The following is a 25,246-nucleotide window of genomic DNA, read 5'->3' as shown; positions in this document are numbered from 1 at the left end:
CAGCACAGTGAAACTATTTAAGATATTTTATTCTACTTTGATATTTCTAAGTTCATGATAGCCATTATCCAAGCTTGTGCTGAACATTAAACCTTTGAATAGTGTCTTTGAGGTCAGTGGCAGAAATCATATGTTTAAAGTTAAGCACATGCTTAAGCTCTTTGTTGTTTATACCACCCTGTAATTTTAACAACTTCCTTCTGCCACTGGGACTTAACCCATTCTGTGCAGTGTGTTTGAACATGGTCTTGCAAAAATCATTGGGGATTATAATGGTCTCAGTAAATCATGAGTTACCTGAAAAAATAAGTCAGTTTTATTCAAACTAATTATTATTATTCTGACATTAGCAGTAAGTTAAGCCAAATTTGGTGGGTTGTCTGGAGATCTCAAATATTTCAGGACTTTATGTAGGCAAAGATCAGGATTAGCACACAGATAACATTTGTTTGCACTGCACAAGGGTCATATGGTACAGTGTTGGCATTGATCTGAAGTAACTGCTTAACAGAGCAGCGTAACCTTGGTGCTTTTGAATCTGACAAGATGAAACACTTTTGGTAAGAATGCATAACTGATCTTTCTCAGAATATTATCAGGGTGGTGAATGTTGGCTGTTTGCATTGATACTTGGGCTCAGAGTTACCAAGCATGACTAGTGAACAGTTGTTGGATAGTGAACCATCAACAAGGTCTGTGATTGTAAAGAATGATTTGTATAGTGGGCAACAGCTCCATATGCTTCAGTTACTAGCCAGCACTCCAACGAACATACAATCTGGAAATACATGATTGTATAACTTATGCTTTACTCAAGGTTCTCTGATTGTGGTATGAATCATCTTATTCTTGTATTTTCTCTTCATATCACCCATATGGCTGCTTACTAGTAGCTCTAGAGCTTCTGTGACAACAACTTCTGTCTGCTGTTCTGCAGGGCTATGTTGCATGTTGTTTATTTTCTTTGCTGTACACACAGTCCAAAAAAACCCCTAATACTCCAAAGTTGTTGCCATCACTGGTAATGGTGGAAAGAAGTTAACCAATGATACCCTAGTGATGCAATCTACTTATTAGAGTCCAGTCTAGGCAATGCACTTTTTTTCTGCCTCAAAACAAAGTCCAAGCAAATACTGCCGTGTCAGGCTGGTTTTCGTGACATCATGTCTTGCTATGTTGTTTCTGAGGAGCTGTAGTTCAGGATAACTTCAGCACATGTAGTGTTTCTCTCAAGCTTACAGACCTTCACAACATCCACCGGAAGGGCACTTGAGGCTATGAAAGCATGAAGAATGTCTTGTTTACAGTGGCTGCATTATTCTCTCTCGGTGTTCTTTGAGGAACTAAATATCATCACCAGTGCAGCCTCAGGGCAAAGTTTCACTGTGAAGCCGAGCCAGGATTGATCCTGTGGAGAGACAGGTGGCCTTCGTTCCTGTCACTTTCTACAGTCTGCACTGCTGGAAGTAGCCTCAGCCACATTGCTCCTTCCAGTAACTCCTTAATATCCAGCCAACAAATACAGTTGCCATGACAACAATCAGCAGACTGTTCTGCCGCAAGGAGATGCACAAAGATGGCACCAGCACCCACACCTGTCCAGGCCTCCCACATGGACAAATACATCTCCAGGTTCAGACTTTGTATTGCATCTCTTTCTATTAAGCGCTCTGCCTAAAGGGATGGAGAGGAGATCTGCTTATACATGTAAATGATTTGTATATTAGCCTCTGCAAACAACACCTGAACTTTCTCTGGAACATTCCTGGTGTATTGATCACCATGGCCTCAAACCTTAGCTGTGAGCAAGCTCTAACGTGCACCTTGCTTGCAATGGCCCCAGTGGATAATCTGGCCATCAGAAGTTGCAGGAGCACAGCAGAAGTAGCAGCACCCCAACCATACATTCTACTTCAGACTACACTCCCCATCCCCCATCAATGAGGGCCGTGTAGAGAAACGACACTATGTGTGAATTCCTTCAAATTGGGGAGATCCTTTGCTGGCTTTTAAAGCCAGTGTAAGCCAGCATTATGTCTCCTTTGCACCATTAAGGGGCTTGTGGCCTCCTTAGTGCTATGCTTATTGTGCTAAATCAGCTAAAAGTCGGTGTCTTGTGTGTGGTGAAAGGGGGGTACGTAAATGAAATTCTAAAGGTAACGGACCTGATGATGACAGCACATAAGGAAAGTATGTACATGCAAGAAATCTGACAAACAATTATCACAATGGATGAAAAATAGATGCTGTTATAAGACAGCTAGGGGAATTAAAGAATCAAATTTACTGGCACCTGTTTTCAAAAACTGCTGAAAGTTGCTTAAAGTGCGAGGTTATTAATCTCTTTCCTTGGCCTCAAGCTACAGTCTGATCACACAGGAGATGAGTAAAAGGAAACATGAGGATCAGACAAGGAGCTGTTACCTTCACAGATCAGACAACAGTAGGCAACTAAATATTCAAGAAAACATGTTCTATTACCTGGGAATTCATCATCTTGCGGATAAGCCAAAACAGCTGCTGAAGTTTCGCACTTGGTTACATACTAGTATATGAAAGGTACATTTTCAAATTTTTTCACTGTCTGTATGAATGTATGAATTATTAATTTAATCCTTCCACTGATACTGATACATTGTATTGTTTCAACAGGCACAATGGATCTCGAATTTTTTTACTAGAAAATTATTATGCTGCAGTGCTGTTCTTCCAAAGGGCATTCAATCCACAGTTTTTCCCCCAAGGTTCAACAATCATATGTAGTTTTGCTAATACAATAAATCTTTGTCTCTGTCATGTTACACAGCCTCTGCTTTACTGAGGGAGATGAATAGGCTTAAGACGTTGCCTGAGTGAGTGTTGGTGTCAGATAAGCTATTTTCATTGAAAAAATTCCTCAGATGCTGTTGCACTATGATGGACATTATCTGTTTATCTTTGCATTTCCTAGCTCACCAGGTAGCTTCCCCCCCAAGAATTGTGTGGCACCAGCTGATGAAAAACATTAAAAAAAGCTGCAAAGACACAAAAAGGAAGAGGATCTCATCACTGATGTTGGAAGGAGGAACTGCCAGTCAGTTAGTGCAATAGGTATATAAACTACTTTCATGAGGTAATACCACAGGTCAGTCAGTACTAGGGTGTGCTAACAGTATGTAAACAAATAGTTCCTTCTGGCTGGGCAGAGCACAAACAGGTCTCTCTATGCTGTGAGCAGTGTTCCCTATAAGCTGAGTGCTTATGCAGCTGCTCAGGAGAGATCCAAATGCCACCCAGCTAATTGGCAGAGCACCCACAGCTAGGTGTTTTGTTTCTACTGGTGATGCACATTCACACATGCCTCCATGCACAGGAAAATGCATTCCAACATGGATGGAAAAAATTTGCACATGGAGAGAAAAGATTAGAGGGAACGTGGACTGAGAGGCAGGTGGCCCCTTATCACCACAGATCTAATGTTATCTAGTTTGTGTGTTTCTGAAATAGAAAATACTCTTCTGGCCATCGTACACATTGAGACCTGCCTCTGTGAAAGTATCTCATGTGGTAGATGTTCTGCATCCACGACAATGCACAGGAAGCTGCTGACATGTCTAAGTTAGAGCTTTTCCTTACCTCTACAGGCCATCTGGCTCAGTATAAGCAAACAGTCACATTGCACACCCAGCTGGGAAGACATGCCTTTTCCAAAGATGTTACAAGGTCCTTAACCAGAATGTACTGGTACAAGTGACGTACACGACAAAATACAAAATGTTTTCAGAGATCTGAACAGGAAAAATAAACTGGTGCTAAGGCAGTGGATATACTTTGCTGTCAGTTACCTTCTCTCCTCTTGAATACAGCAGATCAGAATAAAAAAGGCTAAGTGTTCCTGAGAGTGGTAATTTTGTAATTATAGAATACTTGTGGTAGTCCCATGTGCTGGAACTAGTTAATTTCATATGCACCATTCCTTTAAATCAGAGTTTAAATTACATGTAAGAAGACATTTTGAACAAACGTGAGGAAAAGGAGAAGATCGGCAAAGACTAATTCTTCCCTCTTCCTGCTCTTATTCTTTTCTCTTCCCCTCGCAATGCAAACAACAATGCAAAATGGACACTGAAAATTCTTTGCAGCTCTGGCAGGGATGCCTTCAAAGCATTTTATGGCAAGATAAAACTAATGATACAGCAAACAGTTTCCATACTAGCAGGAAAATGCTGACATTTCTAAGAGAGATTATCCACAAAGGATCAAAATTCTGTTTGTTTTTTTTTCCAAAAGTGATATAGTTATTCTGCAGATTGTCAAATGAATCCCCCAGAAGTTTACCAGGCAGTGGACTTCTGTTCCAGTATGTTGGTTAGCTTTATTTGGTCTTGTCTCATTTAGTAAGAGTGGCTAAAATCTGACAAATTATTGACCCAACTAAATAAAATACTCTAGATGAGGACGTGTTTGTGCAAGGTATTTTTGCCATAGTAATGCAATCATATCTCTTGTACCAGTATGTGAGAAAAACCATCAGAGCATGAGACAATGTCCAAACACCTGTGCTTAGTGGCCCTCCTGAAATAAAAGCCATTTTAACCTGACAATTAATGATTAAAACTATTTTAACCAGATTACAAAACAAGTTCATCTCTTGCAGGGAGGAAACATCTTGAAGAACAGGATTTATCATTCAAAGTCATTCTAATATGTCACCTAAGTGATGGCACGAGACACAATCCAGCAGCCTTCTTTCTCCTTCCTCCCTCGCTCTCAACCCATCTGTCCCTCATAACATGGCTCTGTGAAAATCAGAAAGCTACCTGATTCCTTCTGCAGTGGGCTCACTGGTGCAAATGGAGACAGCTCCACATAACTGACCAAGGCTCCGCTCTTCTTCCTATCTCCATCTCAGAGTAGGCAGCAGATAGTGTCCCTTAGCAGCTCCTTCCTCTATGGGCCAGTCATATTCAGGGGTTTCTTCCTTTGTTCGTTCCCACCGGTTGGCCATCACTGCGCATTGTTCCTGCCTGCAGCACTCTTGTTGGAAATGTAGAACAGGGGATCCACCTGAGCTTCTACACAGTCTGTGGTTGCATTTTTACCTTAGATTGCCAATTTCTGCACTAGTCTTCCCCATGTTTATTATAATTTCTCAATAGCCTAACTGCACCTGGATATAAGAAGAGGCTCTAGAAAATAACTTCTAGCTCTTAGATACAGTAGAAGCTCAGCATTATGAACAGCAGAGTTATGAACTGATCAGTGAAACACATGCCTCATTTGAAACCAGAAGTACACAATCAGGCAGCAACAGAGACAACCCTCCCCTGCCAACCGCCCCCTCCCTTTCCCCAATACAGAATGGTGCTATGTTCAATGTAAACTGAAAAAAAGGTGGGGAGCAGCATTTTTCTTCTGCATAATAAAGTTTCAAAGCTGGATTAGGTCAATGTTCAGCTGAAAACTTTTCAAAGAAACAACCATAACATTTTGTTCAGTTATGAACATTTCAGAATTGCTAACAACATCCATTCCCAAGATGTTCGCAACTCTGAGCTTCTACTGTAACACTTGTCATCAGTAGATCTCAGAGCATTTTACAGAAGAGATCAGTAGCATTGCCCCATTTCCTCTGGATATTTGAGGTACCCTGCCTGCACCGCAGACCAGAAGAGAAAAGCCTCCAGCCATTGCAAACAAGACAGCTCCCTCCTCCTACACCAACTGTAGGAGAATTCTCAGCTGTGTTTCTACCAAAGTATAGTCTGGGTGAATCGGTATATGTTGCTATTCATGTAAAACACAGGAAAAGAAAGAAATGAGGGAGACAAAAGGATTGGACTGGTGGCGCGGAGTGGGCAGAATGGCTTCACTTTCTGGCTCCTAATGCTGCACAGGTATGAAATTTCTCACATGTCTTAGTTGTTCTGAATTGATTTACACTTGGTTGATGCCTGGAGATGGTGTCTTGGGGGTCTACACAATCTTTTAATTTTATTAGTCTGGAATTCTCTGTCCTCAGATTAAATAAGCACAACTCCAGAAAAGGGAAAAGTATGTTTGAAACTAAACCAGATAAACTGATATTAGTAATGTATTGATACAAAAGTTGGGCCTCTGACACGTACACAAATTTAGTAGCTGACTCTAGAAGATTCTTTTTCTCACATCATTATGTATCTCAGTGTGTCATCAAGACCAACTTTTTTAATGTGCTTCTGGTCCATACTCCCACCAAGCTGTTGAATAATGTTTGTGTTTTTCTTCACCTCCGTTTTCAGTTACTAAACTTTGTTCTTTTAATGAGACTAGTCCACAAAATTAGAGAGATTTGGGTTTCTGCATATCATGCTGAGGTCCGATAGGAATGACTGGTTTTAGATTTGTATAATGCCCTTTGGCTACAGTGGTGTGTTACAATGAAGTGCTCTGTGTCTTATACTCAGACACTGAAATGTCAATGCTTCATAAATCTAGAATGACAAGATTGACTTCTGGGTTTGTGGTGTTTCAAAAATACACAGCCACTTCCGAATCATTCATGCTACACTGACAACCAAATCTGCCAATGTAACGTGGCAGACTTGCTAAGCAATACAATTTGTATATTTATATTGTAATGTGTGTTAGTAATTGCACATAGTAACTCAAAATCAAATTTACTGATGGAATGTAGATATATGAATATTTATGAAAAGTCTGGAATGTTCCTCTTCCTTGATTTCTCTATTCAGGTATCTTCATGATTTAAGGGAATTGTGTTCTAGTGCAAATACATTTATATAATTGACTTCTACGTTCAGTTAAACAGGTGTTTACACACTTGAGTATCTTTGTCCTTGTATGAATGTTGAGCTGCAGCTGGATATGAATTTTGAATGCCATGATTATAAATCAAATGTGTTTCTGGTGTTAACAAAATAAATGATAATATTCATTTTCTATATTACTTTTGACCTCATAATTTCAGATGTACCTTTCTTGAGCAACTGGGTCAGCACTTGAATGTTTTCCTTGTTTATTAGCAGATATTTCAAACATAATGCACTAATTATGTTATAAGGCATGTTTAATGGAAAAAAACGTTTTACTTTTTTTATTAAAATGATAAATACATTTTTCCATATATAATACATTTTCCCCTAGTGGAAATATGAAGTGCATCTTGAAACCGATACTTCTACTTGATTAAAACTTGGATTAATGCCATTTCTGCATTCTAGAGAGGAGATTAATGAGCTGTGTACTATATGTAATAAAAAGAGGCAATGCTTGGTTGCTATTTGTTGAATTTCCTTTTCTTCACTTAATGTTCAAGATGGAAGTAAGCACAGAAGTAATGTCCACCAAAACCTTATCTACACTGAGGTGAAATCCTGGCTGCAGTGAAGTCAATGGGAGTTTTGCCATTAACTTAAATGAGACCAGGATTTTTCACTGAGAATTCTGAACATTCTCATTACAGACACAACCCAAGGGCAAAATGGTCTCTTAGTATTTTCAACTCTGCTGATATTAATACCTCCTGAGATGTAGCTTGATCCTTAGAACACCATTGGGAATGGCGAGGATTAAAGTTCTTAACATTACCGGAGACAGCAATTACCAATCAATTGCCTACAGTGATAATTCATGTTTTCTTCTGGTCCTACCTTCTGACGCTCCATTTCCAGCACTGAATATATGTGTTAGCTATAAATAACTAAACCTATGGATGTGTACAATCCAGAAAGCACAAGTCCTTTAGCTGACATTCCTGACCACTACTAACACTGTGTAAGGATTTCTAATGCAAAGCATTTTATTACTGATTAGAAAATGCACGGTGTTCACAAGACCAAGCCAAATGATTGCATGTCATGATTAGGTATAGAGCTGAAGAAATATTGTGTGCATTCAGGTCACAATACACTTCAAGCTGTTTCCCGTTAGATTTAATAATATGGGTAAAATAATTCAGCTAGATGTTCTACTTTGAATATTCCTCATTAACTTGCACATGTATTTGGCAATGGTCTTCTCTTGAGTTAGTTTATTTGAGTGCTGCTGAACCATTCCAGTTTGTCAGACGTTGCTATACTTGTATGCTTTGCTGCTTTTTTATTTTTGTTTTGTTTTTCATTTTTATGCTCTGAAAGTAACATCTTTTTCTTTATCTTTTTTAAAGATAAAGACATTCCCTGCTGATACATCTAATCCTTTTTTCGATCCTTTTTCAACAGTACCACAGTTTTCTGTAAGTAGAACATGCAACTGAAAAACTGTGTATTTTAACACAACACTTGCAACTTCAGATTATTTTTTTTAACAATGTCAGAAATTTGTGCCTTTAACAGCCCTAATAAAGATATTTTCTAAATGTAGCTTAGAGTGCAACTCAATCAAATATGGCCATGACTTGTCTGCCTTGGTGTGTTGGAGATTACTAGAAGCAGAAATGAACAGAAAGGGCGGGGAATGGTGAGGGCCTAAGGTTGCCAACCCTCCAGGAATGTCCTGGAGTCTTCAGGAATTAAATATTAATCTTTAATTAAAGATAACATCATGTGATAAAATCGCCAAGAGTTCATCCCACCAAAGTTAGTAAACCTATCAGTGGGCCTAACTACTAAATCCATAAATTTCCTGGATTTTTTGCTGAATTGGCCTTAGTCCCCTTTACAGAGCCTGACTTTGTCCTCCAGAGGACCTAACTTTCATGAAAATTGCATTCTGAATCGACACAACAAATTACAATTAATATTAAACAGGTGTATGTTGTTGACTGCAGTAGCTATAAACTCCCATGTTAATTAACAACCTAGAGCTGAGTCTTGGAGTCCATAGTTCTTACTGGGGCAATTTCTCCCATTAAACTTCCCTGGAAATATTGCTCAAGAAAAAAGTGAGTTGGGGACTTTGGGATGTGTCCCTTTGCACAAGGCTTACTGCACAGTAGCACATGCACAGCACTAATAACTTGATAGCAATGTAAAAATAAGCTTGACAGTCCTAATAGTACCTGGCCCTTAATGCTCAGCCTCAGAGAAGCAGTGTCAGTATGATAGGGTACATCTAAACTACATGGCTCCGTCGACGGAGCCATGTTGATTTGTTTGTTCGGCAAAGGGAAATGAAGCCACGATTTAAATAATCGCAGCTTCATTTAAATTTACATGACTGCCGCGCTCAGCCGACAAACAGCTGATTAGCTGTTTGTCGGCTCAGCGCGCTAGTCTGGACACTCCCCTGTTGACATGAAAGCCTTTATCGACCTCCCCGGTAAATCTCATTCTACGAGGCATAACGGGGAGGTCGATAAAGGGCTTTCAGGTCGGCGCAGGAGCGTCCAGACTAGCGCGCTGAGCCAACAAACAGCTGATCAGCTGTTTGTCGGCTCAGCGCGGCAGCCATGTAAATTTAAATGAAGCCGCGATTATTTAAATCGCGACTTCATTTCCCTTTGCCAATCAGCCTAATCTACATGGCTCCATCGATGGAGCCATGTAGTTTAGACACACCCATAGGTAGAAAAAATGAGAAATTTAAACAGTTGGGGGACTTGTTAAAATTAGTATTAGAACTCAAAGCAACTAGATAATGTGAATGGGACCATGAGTGAATGTCCTTTGCTTGTCCTTCCCAACATGTCTTAAAAGCCACAGAATTGAAACCTCATATTAGAATTGCTCTTCTCCATTACTAATGTGATGTTTCTATATTAAACTCGTGAAATTAAGTCATTCAGACTTAAACTTTAACTTTGTTCTGAGCCCTAAATCTGTTTTCTACATTGTGAAGTTATATATGAGATATAGAACCTTATTCACAGCTGGAGCATCTATAATATCTGTCTATATTTAGTAAGTTAAACAAATAGATTTTAGGGAGAGAGGTTGAAAAATTCACCCTAATCTGGTTCATCTCTATTTTTTTGCTCTAATTAAAAAATATCCCAACACATGCATTGAAGCATTTCAAGTCCATTATAACAGGGTTATTGAAAAAGTCTTAATCTTTGTATTACATCTATCCTGGATGAAAACCTCCACCTGTGTGTCCTGGATAAAACATGCATTGAGGTGAGCACAGAAATCTGTGCAAAATAATGTCCCCATTATTTGTTAGAATTTATCAGAAAATTATTTTCCCCCTGTAGAAGATGGTAATGAAACTGAAATTTTGGTAGGTTTCACTTCAAACCAAACTTAAACATGCTGGCTTTGTAATGAAAACTTGAAAAATTCCAACAAAAGCTGAAAAATGTTATTAAAAAGTTGCATTTAGTTAAAAAGTCATTTTGCTATGGAAAAGTCAATGGAAACATTTTGACCAGCTCTATAAAGTAAGCTTTGAATGGAAAAAGGAGGGATATTGAGCAGATAAATAAGATCTAAGTAACTTCTCCAAAATTTATCTTTTTCTCTTCATAGTATTGGTTCACTGAAAAAAATAATGCAATATCACAAATATCTAACATTACATTTCAGCCTATGCATCCCATGTTTTGTCATATATTTATGCAATGTAGGAAATCTTTAGTAATCCAGGAAATGCCAAGAGGGTTTGCAAGAAAGGGAAAAAGTAATGAGTGGGGGGTTGTGTATAATTCATTTCTACTCTATGCCGTTATCCCTGTCCCACGGCTTGAATAACGGGAATCATTCAACAAGGAAATGTTGGCTTCAGATCAATTTATTTTTCAGTTCACTTTAACGCACCAGTTGTGCTAGGTGTCACTGAGTTTTTTACTTCAAAACAACAACACAAGCAAATGCTTTAGGGAAAGACATTCAGGACAGAGCCAGATCTAACTCTGAATGTACCCTGGTTATGCACAATATCATGCAGTTGCAAATATTTGTGGTTCATTTTCCTTTCCCTAGCTTTTCCTTTCCCTTGCTTTCTTTTCATGTTATGAACATGCTGCAAAGTTGTTGGTTTTTTTTTATTTTGTTTTGTTTTTAAGATAGGGTTTGCTTGGAAAATGCTTATTAGAACCAAAATGTCTTTTTTATTCTATAGAAAACAACAACAACAACAAAAACAGTAAGCTCTGGAAGATATTTTCTTCTGGTTTTATAATTGTGCAGAATATAGAGAGCTAAACTGATTTCCTTATTGGAGGGAAAAGCAAACCTTTCTGATTAAGTTGCATCTGAATTGGCTGGTGTAAATCATAAACCTATTGGCTTAATAGCCTACTTTGTTTCATACCAGCTGAAAGTTGCCCCAATATATTGTATAAACATAAGCATATAAATATATACTGTAGAGAAAATCAGTACCACATACAATCAAAAATAACCATTAAAATGGAGCAGATGCTAAGCTAGTGTCAGTCGTCCAAGCTCCATTGACTTCAATTGGATTATGACAATTTATACTCATTGAGGATTTACATCATGGTGCCTGTGTTTCATGCTATAAAGCCCAATCTGAGAGTCCTTATATGAGAAAATGCTGCAAACAGACTGCAAAATGTGCTTGTGTCTGGACTGTAACATTGAGCTTTAAAAGGTAGATGCCAGAGAAGTTTGTCAGCTTACCTTTTTTAATGATTTGGAGAATTAAAATTGATCAGGATTAAAGAGGGTTTGGTTTTGCTTTTTTTTTCTTGTCAGTTTGGTTTTATTTCATCATTTTTCATGACTGGAAAGGCTCATCCTTGTACATTCATCTGAAATGTACTCTGTGCTTCCAATTAAAAGATAGGCTGGGAAATGTAAAAAACACACTACAACAGTTTCTTCCTGGCTCACCCGTTGACTGAACCAGCAGATTGTATCCCAAGTTCCTAAGTTTCTATGTTCAGAGCTAATTAATCATAAGTAGATCAGTAATTTGTAAAGAAATGAAAAAAAGTCCAATAATTCAACAGTTGGCTAACAATTCTCTGTCTGACTATTGTGCCAAGTTCTCTTCTGACTGTTATGAAGAATGAATCAAGTTTGAAAGAACAGGTTGTCAAGAAAAAAACTCATAATAGTATGAACGTGTCTTGACTCTCTTGAAGCACTAAAAAATTGTAGCTTCTGCACATTCCTATCTACTCAGTGACACACAGGCTGTTCTCTGTTTGACATTAAATGCTCTTGTGCAAACAGTGGGTCAGTGTACTTTTTTCAAAAACGCAACACTTTGTCACATGACAGGATGTCCCAGCCTTTAATGCTGCAGGACTTGTGATGCTACAGCATCACATACACAGTATGGAGAAAGAGTCTGGAGTTTGTTGGGTTTCGGTACTTTTTATATCAATGTGACAGCAGTATTGTCTGCTGCTAGTTGTCACTGGTATTTCTTGTAGGATGTGCTCCACTACATAGAACTCTTTGACCTAGACTCAGCCACACCCAACTTTAATAAAATGCACAATTGTCAAAAGGGGCTACAACCCTATTTTAACAGGACTGAATTTGAGAGGACACTTCTGATCAGCTCCCCATGTTGGGTTTGACCGTTATGGGCATCTCGTTCGTGTGAAATGTGCTGTGAACTGAGTTCAGTATCCCACAGTGGACTTTATAGTTAGTCTTGTCATCAGTGATTCACAACCATTGAACCTCTGTCAAAGTGTCAGTCTCATTATACATGAGGGTTGTTTTCTGGTTCTTAAAAGGCCACTGGCAGCTATCAGAGCAGTCTCTCATTTTCCCTCCTTATTAAAGAAAAGTTGCTGATAATGGGGGTTTGAGAGAAATTGGGCATAAAAAGTCAAAACTAACTTATCCTTTTTGTTTTCTTTTTAGGCAGAATTTATAGACAGCAAACTTGTGTGCTGTGCTGTGCAGTCATCACCTAAGATGTTATCACCAGTGTCTCCATCACCTGTAATGAGATCTTTGGCAGAGACGGTCCCAACCCCAACAGTGCAGACGATATATCCATCACACAAACCTATTTCCCTGGCCGACAGGTAGTGAGCTGTCCATATAAATCCTATAGGTCTCTCTAGGTTCTCAAGAGTTTGATTACTTTTATTCTATCATAACTACAGTGGGAAAGAACCGACTTACCCTGTCATCCTGAACTAAGGTTTGCATCAGTAGCAAGTCAGCTGCCATTTGGTGTTTACCTCAGGACAAGTGGAAAGCATAAGAAACATCCTGTGAATCTTCTCTGAGTGGAATGCCACTCTTAACTGGCAATACAGCCAACCAGTGTCTTCTAATGGCCAGATAGACCACTGGCCTGAGATGCCGGGGTTTTTTTTGTGACAAATCACTTCCCCGAACTACTGGTTTGTTTTAGGGATGTAAAGGACTAGTTGACTATCCGATAAGCAAATGCGTATCAGATAGTCGACAGGATAGTTGACTAGTCGCTCTCCCCCTTGCTGCCTCTATCATATAGAGGCAACAAGGTGGGGGGGGGGAAGGGAAGGGAGGTACTTCAAAGCAGCAGCACCGCGTCGAACCTGAGATCAGCTGGGGAGTCCGGGCTCTGTGCGGCATTTTCTGTGGCTCCTGGAGTCAGCTGGGGACTCCCCAGCTGATCCTGGATCCACATGGCAATTCAAAGCAGCAGCACCGCATTGATCCAGGGTCCAGGCTCCATGCGGGCGCTTCCGCTTTGAAATGCAGAAGGGACCCCATTGGGGGCTCTTGTGCATTTCAAAGGAGGAATGTGGAAGGGCCTATCGAGTAGTTGATGGAATTTCCATCGACTACACAACTAGTAAATTAATCAATATTTAATATCCTTAGTTTGTTTGCACTTGCAATCTGTTTTTCTAAATTCAATGGGAAGGGCTGAGAAATGGGGGCCCTTTCCAATGAATACCAGGCATGGATTTTTCAGAGAAGCGTCAGGTTGGAATTGTTCTTCTTATAGCATGAATTAGCAAAAAAACACATTCCAGCTTCCCAATGGCAACTTACTCTTTTTCAGTTCTTTAATTTTTTTTCTAATGGCAATCTTTCCTCTCTAGAGACTGAAGAGTGTTGAATTAATCAATCTGCCTATTTAAAGGGGTAAATCAATAATTGGATCCAGGTGACACCCCAAAAGCAAAGGTCAGCCTTCCATTTCCAGACTAACCATATTGTACTGGTTGGAAATGAGAAACAAAAGTCTTAGGATGGGGACATAATACATGAGACTTTCACCTCTGGAATCAAATTTTGATTTACAGGTCACCAGTCAAATGTACTTGTTGATTTCCACTTGTGATGTCTGCCTGTCTGCACGGTGCCCAGTGCTAAGGGTCAGGGTTAGCGTTCTCTTATTTGCATAAAAACAAACTAACCCCACACACTAACATTTTCCCAAAATGCTTAATTTAAAGAAGAAAAATCCTAACTGCTGCGTCTTTCTCCTGCACAGCTAGCCCTCCTTCCTTCCCGGTGTGCCTCTTCATAGGTTCTCATTAAGCTTTGCCCTTTTGGAGAATGTGCCCATAAATCTACTCATGAACTGTTCATGTCTCTAAAGTGCTGGCAGTTAACAATGACAGAGTATGACAGAAGCATCAGACCTAGGGCTAGCTCAGTAGACGCAAGCTGCCCATTCCATATCTTTTGGGTAGCCTGCAAAATATTCAGCACATGGGTGAGAGGGAGAGGCACCTTAGTAGAGAGACTCTGAAGCATTCGTGTCTGAGCAGAGAGTTTGGAAATGTTAGCCATGTGGTGAAATCTGGTCCTTCTAAAAGGTAAATCCACCTCCCCAAACACCAAAGATCAGTGCAGTTTTGGACCAGATAGATATAAACCTGGCATATTCTGAAGAGTAAGCTCTCTAGACACTCCCTCTCTTCTTCTCTCTCCCTCCACCTGCTACATTCCCCTCCCTCTTTTTTGCCCCTCTTCCGTCTCTTCTTGTCTCCAGCAATCTGCCTGGTTCTCAAATAGGGGTGGTGACAGACCCAGAAAACGTGCTGTATTTTGCATGCATCTTGGCAACAGCCCCACAAGAGCGCTCTACCCCCTTAAATCCAGTTTACCCCACAGAGTTCTGGAGAGAGGGCCCCCTTACACACCTCCTATGATATCTGAACAAGTTCCCTGTTGTGAGCCAACCCTCAGCCTGGGCTCAGCCTCAGTTTCTTTGAAACTGATTGTGTGTCTGACTGAGTGCCAGAATGATTGTTAGTCTTTTCTGTCATCCGGAAGAGGGCATGTCCTGTCACAGTCCCCGGCATGCTCTGCCAGAAATGTAGAGAAACAGGAGAATTGGTGGTAACAAAGCTCTCTCCTTCCTAGGCCATAGATAAGGGGTTGCCGGAGCTATGGGCTACAAGGGCACTAGTCTACCAAAACATTCAGAGCAGCAGCAGACTGAGGGAAAATACAGAGAGGGGCATGGCTCTCAAATAGGGGTGGTGATACAGAGCAGCAGGAGACGGGGGGGAAGTCTGAGCCCACTCAAAAACCCAAAGTGGCTGAAGTCTGACGTCCCTACCATATACTAGTCACCAAAAGAGCAGCAGCAAATCCAGTCTTCCTACTCCCCCAGGTTTGGCTGAGCAGGAATAGCAATGGTTGCACTTCATTCCCAAATGCTTATCCCACCCCGGTGGGTGTAGTTCAGGCAGGTGGCTGTGGGCGACAGAGGTTTGGGTCGCCTCCTCTTCGTCCTTTTCCTCATGTCAGGAACTAGGCTTAGCTGTTTCACAGCTGCTTCTTCCTGCTCAGTTCCTGCCAGAATGCTTTATGGAGATGTCTACTTCTTGTGCATCCTAGCCAAGGTGTGACAACATCACAGCAGCAGCATTCTATGATCCCAGGCAGGGTCTCTAGCACTTAATCCAGCTTGGCTCTGCATTCACTTGCATGCACATTAAAGGGTCCTGTAGGCAATGAGTGACCAAACCGCACGAGGAACTGGAAGGTGGTTGGGGCCTTGAGGAGCAGAGAGCTGCAATATCAGTCTTTTAAAGTGGTGTTTATATCAATTAACAAGAAACTGAGCTGCTAGTCTTGTGTTTTATTTAATTCAATGGGAACTTTGTCATGGGTGGTTAGTGCAGCTGGGGCTGGGGGAGACAGCCCCCCAGTCCCACCTACAGCCCCGCCCCTCTGCTGAGGCTCCACCCCTGGGGAAGGAAGGAGGTGGGGCAGCACGCCAAGCGCTCTCCAACCTCTCCAGAGCACTGGGGAGAGGAAGAGAAGGAAGGGAAGCTGTGTGTGCAGCGTGGCTTCCAGAGCACGAGGGGAGGGCGGGAGATAGTTCCAGCCTCCCCGGCCAGGAGCACCACGAGGGCGGATGTTGGGGGAAGCAACACCCCCCCCCCCGAACACCTATAGTAGGGGCTCTGGCGGCAGAGTGTGGGCATGGCCAGGCGGCGGTTCAGGAAGGCAGACCCTTCCCTTGCCTCAGCCACCAGATGCCCATAACTTTGTCAATGATTTTGTGGGGAGACGGAGTAAGCCCTAAAATGCCTCATGCTTTCTCCCCCTTGATTGCTTTTCTTTACTAATCAAAATGTCAAATGATGTTTACCTCTGACTCAGTCATCTATTTTCAGCATTTTGACTGAATCATACTGAACCTTTCTTCTTCCCTTGGTACTTTAAAAATGTGAATGATTTTAATTGAAATATGCAGCATTTTGTTGTCCCCATAATTGGCTTTTTGTGCATTAATTATACAGTGCTGAGACTCTGAGGCGTGAACTTGAGAGAGAGAAGATGATGAAAAGACTTTTGATGACAGAATTATGAAATTCTCACTTTGTCACACGGAGACTGGATTGAGGCCTATCATGTGCCTTCTGTCTGTTTACATTCCTCCACTTCTGTGTATTCAACATAATGCATCATGAAAATGTGTTATGTTCCCAGCTCACTCAGATTCATCACAGTTGGTTAAAATTTAAGTCTTGACTTGATTTTAACTTGGAGGAGTTCCTTATTCATTTGCTGCTGGGAAATAAACCTTCAGTCCTTTATTTATCCTGAGTATTAGGATTTTCTACTATTATAAAATGAATTTTAGGTTTGGTTTTGGTAAATCTAAGGTAAAAATGATCAACAAGGAACATACTGATTTCTACTGAGAAATACTGTTCTGTATATATGTTAATAACTGCACAGAGATTAATGTTATGCAGAATATTTTGATAGTAACATAGAAAATGTCATTTTGTATAACTGAAAATTGCACCGAGTTACTACAGTTTGTAAAAGAATCATTTTTAAAAGCAGGAAAATGATTATTATCTCTTAACCCTAGGACTGTTCACCTCTGCTGAAAAAAATGGCCATCTAACCAAATTCTTAACTTAATCTTTACTCCAATATATGTAGATATATCAGTGCTGCCTAAAATCATGTCATCTTGATTTGACAATAAAATAAATCATCTTGTACCCTGGCCAAAAAAAAAAAACCTTCATTTGTTCAGAACAATTTGCTATTGATACTTATATCATTAAAGCAAAAATCTGAATCATAAACAGTTTTAACTAAGACTCTGATCCTACAAACACTGGCATACATCTATAGATGTGCATGTTTACATTAAGCAACTGAGCTGTCCCATTGAAAGTAATGGGACTTCTCCCCTACTTAGTGTTAAGTATGTGTTTGCAGGAGCAGAACTTTAAACAATTGGTTTATAGTATTAAGATCACACAATGACAATCTAGGTCATATTTCCTTAAAGAGTGTCTGATAGTTTCCCTTTTTTTTAGTAATACAGAATAGTAAATAATTTAAAAAGTTGACACCAATTCATCATCAGCTATAACACACAATTTTACTCAGAAACCTTGTATGTGTTTTATATGGCCCAAGATCTATATTTTTCTGTTACTCTGTACAGTACATTCTCCAGTTTTTAATATTGTTCAACTCAAAAGATGCCCTTAATTTGATACCAATGACCATAGATGTATCTAAATTTAACTGGCATGTTGGCTTTAAAGCTAGGAAATGCATATGGTAAGATTCAATTTTCTTCAGCATTAGTTATGGTCATTTAATATGAAAAATCTTGAGTGCATTTTAGGACTCTTGATTGCAACTTGGAGACAGAAAATTACTTGTCTATTTTATATTCATTTGGGCAGGAAATGAACAGAAGGCTCTTCAATTAAAGTCTGATAATGTTGAACCTTTTCTCCAGCTACAAAATGAAGCTAAAGTAAGTGGCGTAGGTGTCAGGGAGAAATCCATGATGCACTCTGTAATGAAATGGCTTAACATACAGAAAAGGTCCATGGAGTTATACAAGTATTCAGACTTGTATGTTTCTGAGTACTTTACAGACTGTATAGTGGCCTTCTAGTTATGACGCCAACATTTGGTGGCACACTTTTTGTACACCCATTTCTGTCATTCAGAGATTATTTTAAACAAATGGGAATATTAGCTCCCTCTGAAGAAATCATGGAGGCAAAGAATGTTCCAGGCATAAGATTATGCTTTCATTCTGCCACTTCTCTTTAAGAGACAATGTGTAGTCCTGTGGCACCTTGGAGACAAACACATATATACATGTATAGTATCATGAGCTTTCATGGGCAACATGAACTTCCTCAGATAAGCAGAGTGGAGATCTAAGGAAGTAGGTTTTGCCCACAAACCTCATGGACTACTCATTGTTTTTAATGTTACAGATTAACATGGCTACTCCTCTGAGACAACTTCAGAGGGATTTTGGAGGAAGGAGAGCTACAAATAATTTTTGCCTGGTCACTAATAAAAGAGAGCAAGCTATCAAATCAGAAAAGGTTCCTAGAATAGCCACTGTTTTCAGAAACAGGAAACAAAAATAATTCCAAAGATTGGAGTTACTTAAATTGCACAGTCATTTCTACTGAATGCTTCTGGCTTGTCTGTTCTGAAGCAGCCATGAATTGTATGTGAAATTCCTTCACAGAATGTGTAGCTGGCCACTTCACAAAAATTATAAAGGAGAAAGCTCAGTGTTTCAACACTCTCCTGGTTTTGTTGAGTGTTGCTGTGCACTTATTCCAGAATGCTATCATGGGCAACTAGAGCCCCCGGATCCTGCTTTGGTTTGGGCTACCTGCTACTGGTTAGCTGCATTCGGCCAAAGGTTTCAGAGAGAATGAATGCCAGATTGGGAATAGCCTCTTAGTTTTTGTGACACACAAATAAGCTCTGATTTTGTTACAGTAGAGAACAGCCTGGCACTCCTAGGTGTATAAGAATTCTCAAGTGGAAACTTTCAGAACAGGGAAACTGATACACTAAGATGCCCTGTCACCACTCTGCATCTGAATGGACTGGGAGTGCTTTGGAATAGCTGAGAAAAGAACAAGGACACCTTTGTGTTTTAGAGATGGAACAGAGCTAGAGCCGACTTACTTGGTCACTGAACCCCAGATCCTTACAAGTATGTAGGTGTCTCCCATTGATTTCAGGGGCAGTAGGCTCCTAAGAGGCTATGAAAATCAGGGCCTGAGTCTCTGCCAATGCAGGATTGTTCTCCACAGTATATTCTCACATGGTTGTCTAGTCTAATTTTAAATATCTTAAGCAATGGGGCTGCATCCCTTCCCTTAGGAGACTGTTCTATAGGCTCTTAGGAATGGTTTTCTGATATTAAATCTAAATTCCATTTGCACGATTCCATATTTTTAGTTCCTGCACACTCCACGCTGAGCAAGTGCAATCTGCCCCTTTAATGCACAGCCTTGTCTGGACTAGGATTGAGAGGAGTGGTGTTAAATCCCTAGTACAGACAAGGCAGTGACCATCTGCTAACCTGGTCCAGCTGAAACCTAGGCTTCCCTGTAGACTTTAACTCCACAATGTTAGCAAGTGTTGATGTATACCATATCTTTTCTACACTGCACTTTTAGAACACATAAGTTAGCACCCATTAGCTAACATTTTTCAACACCTTTAAATCATTCTCGAATCCTAATCTATGGTGGTGATAGAGAAAAGTTTATTGCTGAAGATTGATTTACTCTCAAATCTCAGTTTTACGAAGTGATACTATGACTTTGCTGTCAGAGCCCAGTTTCAAAACTTTGAGGCCTTAAGTGTTTTCCTTGTTTAGGTGGCAACACACAGCTTCGTGTTTGGATGCTTGCAGCAAAAGTAAGCTTAGTTGTTTCAAAAGGTAGACAATGGTTATGTAATGGCTAAACAAGTATTTTCCCATGTTGCCATCTCTCACAGGATTTTTTTTTTTTTCCTGTGTGGCTACCCATTTGAGCACCTAAAATGAACTGTTTATTTCAAGGGAAATGGCCAGGTTTTCTCTGGAAACATTGTTTAAGGTCCTTAATCAGTATCAGAAGATACTGTATGTATAGCTTTTGATATTACAACCATATTTATATCCTGAGATACAACGTTTAAAAATCAGTTCCTCCTTAAAGTCTTCACTTCAGGGATTTGTGTTTCCCCTGCAAGAGTTTGCCCACTCAGCCACTTCAAACAGAGCAGGCAACTGGGTGAAATGCTTTGATGGAGGCAGAATTATGTTGTCTTTATACTGTTTATGGAAATCCTTCATTTTCATTTGTTTTCTTGAATTTATCTTTGGTCCACTGGTTACAGAAATCTACTCTTTGTAATTATACAATGGAATATTGTTATTTCATTTTTGATGTCCTGATATTGAAGGCGTTTGCAATAAATATACTGAGACTGATCTGTTGATTGCATGTAAGATCAGCCCTACAACTGTGTTTTGTAAAGTTAAGTGCCGTAAAGGAATTCTCAGATGACGTGGGGAGGGGGCTTGCTTCTCTCTCAGCTGCTGTTATTGCTGCTGGGTGGCAGCTCCAGCCCAGGTTGCTGACATCATTTTGTTCCAGCTGAGCAGCAGCCTGTATCAAGAGACGAGTACAATGACATTTTAGTTGACACATGGCTTGAGAGAAACTTTATGGCTCAGCTGTTTACCTGTTCCTGTATTCATGCCTGCAATAAAAGAGAGAAAAATAAATCACTGAGTCTGAGCAATCTATGTTCAAATCAAGGATCTGGGTGGCATGCTACATTGCCCTATTCAAGGAAAACATCTGATTGCTAATGAAGTGGATCCACCTTAATTAGGGAACCCCTTAGTTAAGCAACCACTGAAGAATTTCCCCAAGAAATCAAGCACCATTATGCTCAACCTTTAGTTAAAGGCCATCTCTACTGGGCAACAGATATTTGCAAGTCCCATGGGGGGTTGCTTAAGGCAGGCTTCACTGATTTACTTATGCTGGAAAAACTGCCAGAAATAGAGTAGCAATAAATCATGGCATTTTGTCTTCCTCATCTTTCAGTTCATAGGGTGACAGATACCTGTTTGAAAGGATGAGCAACAGAGCTATACAGCAGATGGAAGTTCCATTTTGCAAAGGATTTTGACAACAGATTTTATTCCAAATAGGAATGGAAACCCAAATATTTTGAAATTCTCCGCAGAGGAAAATTCAGAGGAGAGGAGGGGAAGGGAGAGAGAGGCTGAGTTGAGCTAAGTGTTTCAATTTTCACTTCAATTTCTTAAGTCTCCTGGTCTATTCTAATATATAATAGACTACAATATGAAAATAAAATGTCATTTAACTGTGAAAAATTGACATGGTTCATTCAGAACATGTCAAAATGGGATGTTTCAACACTGTCAGAACTTTTCCTCCAGTTTCCTTCCAAAACAAAATTCTGGCAAAATTGAAACACACCAGTCTTCATCGGAACACACAGTTCCATTAACTAGGATTTCCTCAAAATTTTTCTCACCAACTTGAATGTGAAGAGTTCATGAGGGTTTAACCTGTGTTCTGGGAAAAGGATAAAATAATAATAAACAGCCTAGAACTTTGGACAAGGTGGGCTCCAAAGCTTAACATTTTTTTAAGTTTGTGTTACAAGATGACCGTGACCTATGTCAACAGACAAGTGAACACCCAGATACATTCTGTAACTCGGGAGGCATTGTTTCTGCTTTTTGGATCAGAAACTAGTCTTCTTTCCCTGAGGGCATTGTACCTAAATGGCAATGAGACAAGGTGATACTTGCAAGATAGTAGGTTGAATTGCAGAAATCTACTATGAGAATGGCAAGGGAATGACAAGATGTATGGGCTTTATTACACAGACACTTGAGGTGAAAGCCAGTCTTTGTTTAGTTCAGTGGGGTCAGGTTTCACCCCGGGGTTGTTCAATATTGGTGGATTTTGCAAAGGTGCTGAAGTGATGTAGCAGCTCAAATCCCACTGCAAATCAATGAGACCTGTGCCAACAAACCATGTGGATGCTACAAAAAAATACCACCCATCATTATTTGTTGCTGTTGCCATGGTGTGTTAGGTGCCACACAAAAATCTTATTACTTTAAAAATAAAAATAATAAAGAACAAAGAGAGGTTATGGAGAAAGAGGGACAATAAACAATAAGGGGGTCAGCTGGTGTTTCACCTCATGTAGACAATAAAATGTTGCATTGATGTAGGGGGGTGGTGGTTCTACCCTATTGTTAACTATAAATATATAAAGATGCACATATGGTCCTAAATTGCCAACCATTCATTTTGTTAGAATCTCTCTCTTTGTAATCTGGGCAAACAGCAACATGAATCATTACTGGTGCATGTGTTCAGCCAAAACTGTTGTTATACATCCCTCCAACTGGAGAAGAAATTTTCCTTTCCAAGGTTATTTCCTCTGCATTTCACTTCCAAGATCTTCCAAAGTGCCATAGTCCAAAACTCAGATTTTTAAAGTTATTTAGGCATTGTTTTGCTCCTTTTTGCATCCCCTCGGGCCAAAACCCAAAAAGATTTTTATGCACCTAAAGAACTTATACACCTAAAGAACTCTGGGCCTAAGTCACACAGAAGCCTCTGTCTCATTTTCAAGAGTGACTGAAGGGGCCTTTCACTGAGAAATGGTCTTCTAAATGCAAGAGGCACTTTGGATAAACGAGACGGGTTCCTAAGTCATTCAGGCCTTGCAATCCAGAGTGGTGCAACACCTAACTAGCTCTAAAAAACGGGGTCCTAATGACCTCCTTTTTGAGCCACAAGTCATGCTGCAGCTCTCTTTTGCACAGCTACTTTGGCCCCATTTACTGGTCACCACTGTGTATGCTTACATCTCTCTAAAAATTATGGCACAGTTTTAAAGAGAGTGCCTGCAAGATGCTCAGCACTTCTGTAGATCAGGTCACATATTTAGGCACCTAAATATGGATTAACAAGTCTAACTTTAGGCCTCCATTTTTGAAAAATCTTGACCAAGTTCACTCCTCCTTCATTTACAGCTCCCATCAAGGATCTTTTATCTCAGGGTGCATCGACACAGCACCGTTATTTCAGAATAATGACCGTTTTTTTGAAATAACAATGCAAGCGTCCACACAGCAATTCCATTATTTTGAAATAAATTCGAAATGATGGACGGCTTATTCTGACTTCTTTAAACCTCATTCCACAAGGAATAACACCTATGCCGAAATAGCTATTTCAGAAAAGCAATAATATGGACACTACACTGCTGCTGTTTCAAAATAGCTCCTCCCCAAGGCCATTCAAACTACTTACTCTACCGTGCCTCCTGGGGCTCTAAATCAGGTAGAACATTCACATTGGGGAAGCCTGCCTTGGACTAATTTTGAGGCTTCCCTGTAGCGTAGACGTGCTATTTCAAAATAAGCTAGTTTGTCATATTTCTTCTGGAATAGCTTATTTCGAAATAAGTGTGCAGTGTAGACATATCCTCAATCCTGCCTTGGTAGAGCACACAGGGTAAGGCAGATAAAGGGGATGGAATGTAGGTAATGGCTCTGGATAACCTCTCTAACCTAACAAAACCTTGAATCTGATGTTCTGTGCTTGCAACTTTTGGTTCTAAATATCTGAAAAAGCTTTATTAGCTTAAATCCTTGAGCTTTTTCTCACTGACTGCTGCAGGTGTCAGTACAGAAGAAGTGGCCACTTTTTCCCAGCCCTCTTGATATTTTCAGACCATTTTAATAATCTAGACTAATGGCGGACATCTGAAAAGGCTCAGTTACAGATTACCGAGGGTGATGTTTTTCAGTGATCTTCCTTTTAATCAATCTATTCCACTAATTCACGTCCTGCGTAATATTTGTGTAGCTATAGGTACAACTTAGGCATTAGATATAAATAAATACATTAGCCCCTTAAATATGTGTAGTACTAAAAGATGCTCTTGAATGAAAGGGTAATCTGCATCGACATTCTTTGTTTTCCTGATTTCTTCAGGTGTAATTAATGTTCCCAGCTCCATCTGATTTACCAGGAAGTAATTGATCTTTTCATATGTGCTTACATAACACTCTCGGCACAACACATAAGCCATTTGTATGGGCAGTTTATTCCATAAAAACCTCCAATGCATGATTTCTGGCACTATTCCCTAAAGAAGCTGGAGCTGGCCATTCTCAGAAAAAAGACACTAACTAGAAGAACACTGAAGGTACGTCTATACAGCATCATTATTTCAGGATAATGGACGTTATTCCAAACTAACACATTCCGTGTCTACACACAGGCAGTTGTTTCAACATTATTGTCGAAATAATGTTGAGCTGGAGGACTGCTTGCTCTGACTCCTGTGATCCTCGTTTTACGAGGAGTAAGGGAAGTCAGAGGAAGAGTGCTCTATTTCAAAATAAGTGCTGTGTGGACGTTCCCAAATTTGAAATAAGCTATTTCGACTTAAGTTACACAATTAGTGTAGCTCAAGTTGTGTAGCTTATTTGGAGTGTAGCCCTGCTGTGTAGATATACCCTGGGATCTGTCTGATTTTAGAGCTAAGTCCTTATTACTATTTTTTTTATTCCAACTTTCAAAATAAAACAAAAACCTGAAGCATCTATCAGTCAGAAGGAATACTGAGGTAAAGTACAGGCAGTCCCCAGGTTACGTACAAGATAGGGACTGTAGGTTTGTTCTTAAGTTGCATCTGTATGTAAGTCGGAACTGGCGTCAGCCGCTGCTGAAACTGATCAGTTTCAACCGCAGCTGAATCTGGATGCCAGTTCTGACTTACATACAGATGCAACTTAAGAAACCCAGGCATCCCTAAGTCAGCCGCTGCTGAAACTGATCAGCGGCTGATTCCAGGAAGCCTGGGGCAGAACAACTCTGCCTCGGGCTTCCTGTAGTCAGCCGCTGGTCAGTTTCAGCAGCGGCTGACTTGGGGACGCCTGGGGCAGAGCAGCTGGGGTGCTGCTGGGTTGCTCCAGTAGCGCAGCTCCTCAGCGCTACTGGAGCAATCCAGCAGCACCCCAGCTGCTCTGCCCCAGGCGTCCTGATTCAGCCGCTGCTGAAACTGACCAGCAGCGGCTGAATCAGGATGCCTGGGGCAGAGTAGCTGGGGTGCTGCCGGGTTGGTCC

At 40.3% G+C, this 25,246-nt stretch overlaps 1 protein-coding gene across 2 annotated transcripts in view; it reads left to right on the top strand.

The window, feature by feature from the left end:
• Positions 1–18,906, top strand: part of EPB41L4B (erythrocyte membrane protein band 4.1 like 4B) — a 266,752-nt gene extending 247,846 nt beyond the window's left edge. For both annotated transcript variants that reach the window (XM_075921605.2, XM_089776480.1), the window contains exons 23-25: positions 8,147–8,215; positions 12,711–12,877; positions 16,556–18,906. In XM_075921605.2, the coding sequence (XP_075777720.1) occupies positions 8,147–8,215; positions 12,711–12,877; positions 16,556–16,625 (306 nt within the window). In that variant the 3' untranslated portion in view covers positions 16,626–18,906. The remainder of the gene's footprint in view (positions 1–8,146; positions 8,216–12,710; positions 12,878–16,555) is intronic.
• Positions 18,907–25,246: the final 6,340 nt, after the last annotated feature.

This window comes from Pelodiscus sinensis, chromosome 2 (assembly GCF_052426305.1).
Source record: "Pelodiscus sinensis isolate ZL-2025 chromosome 2, ASM5242630v1, whole genome shotgun sequence".
Classification (NCBI taxonomy): Eukaryota; Metazoa; Chordata; order Testudines; family Trionychidae; genus Pelodiscus; species Pelodiscus sinensis.
The sequence above is the reverse complement of the archived record's forward strand: the minus strand, read 5'-3'. Positions and strand labels throughout refer to the sequence as shown.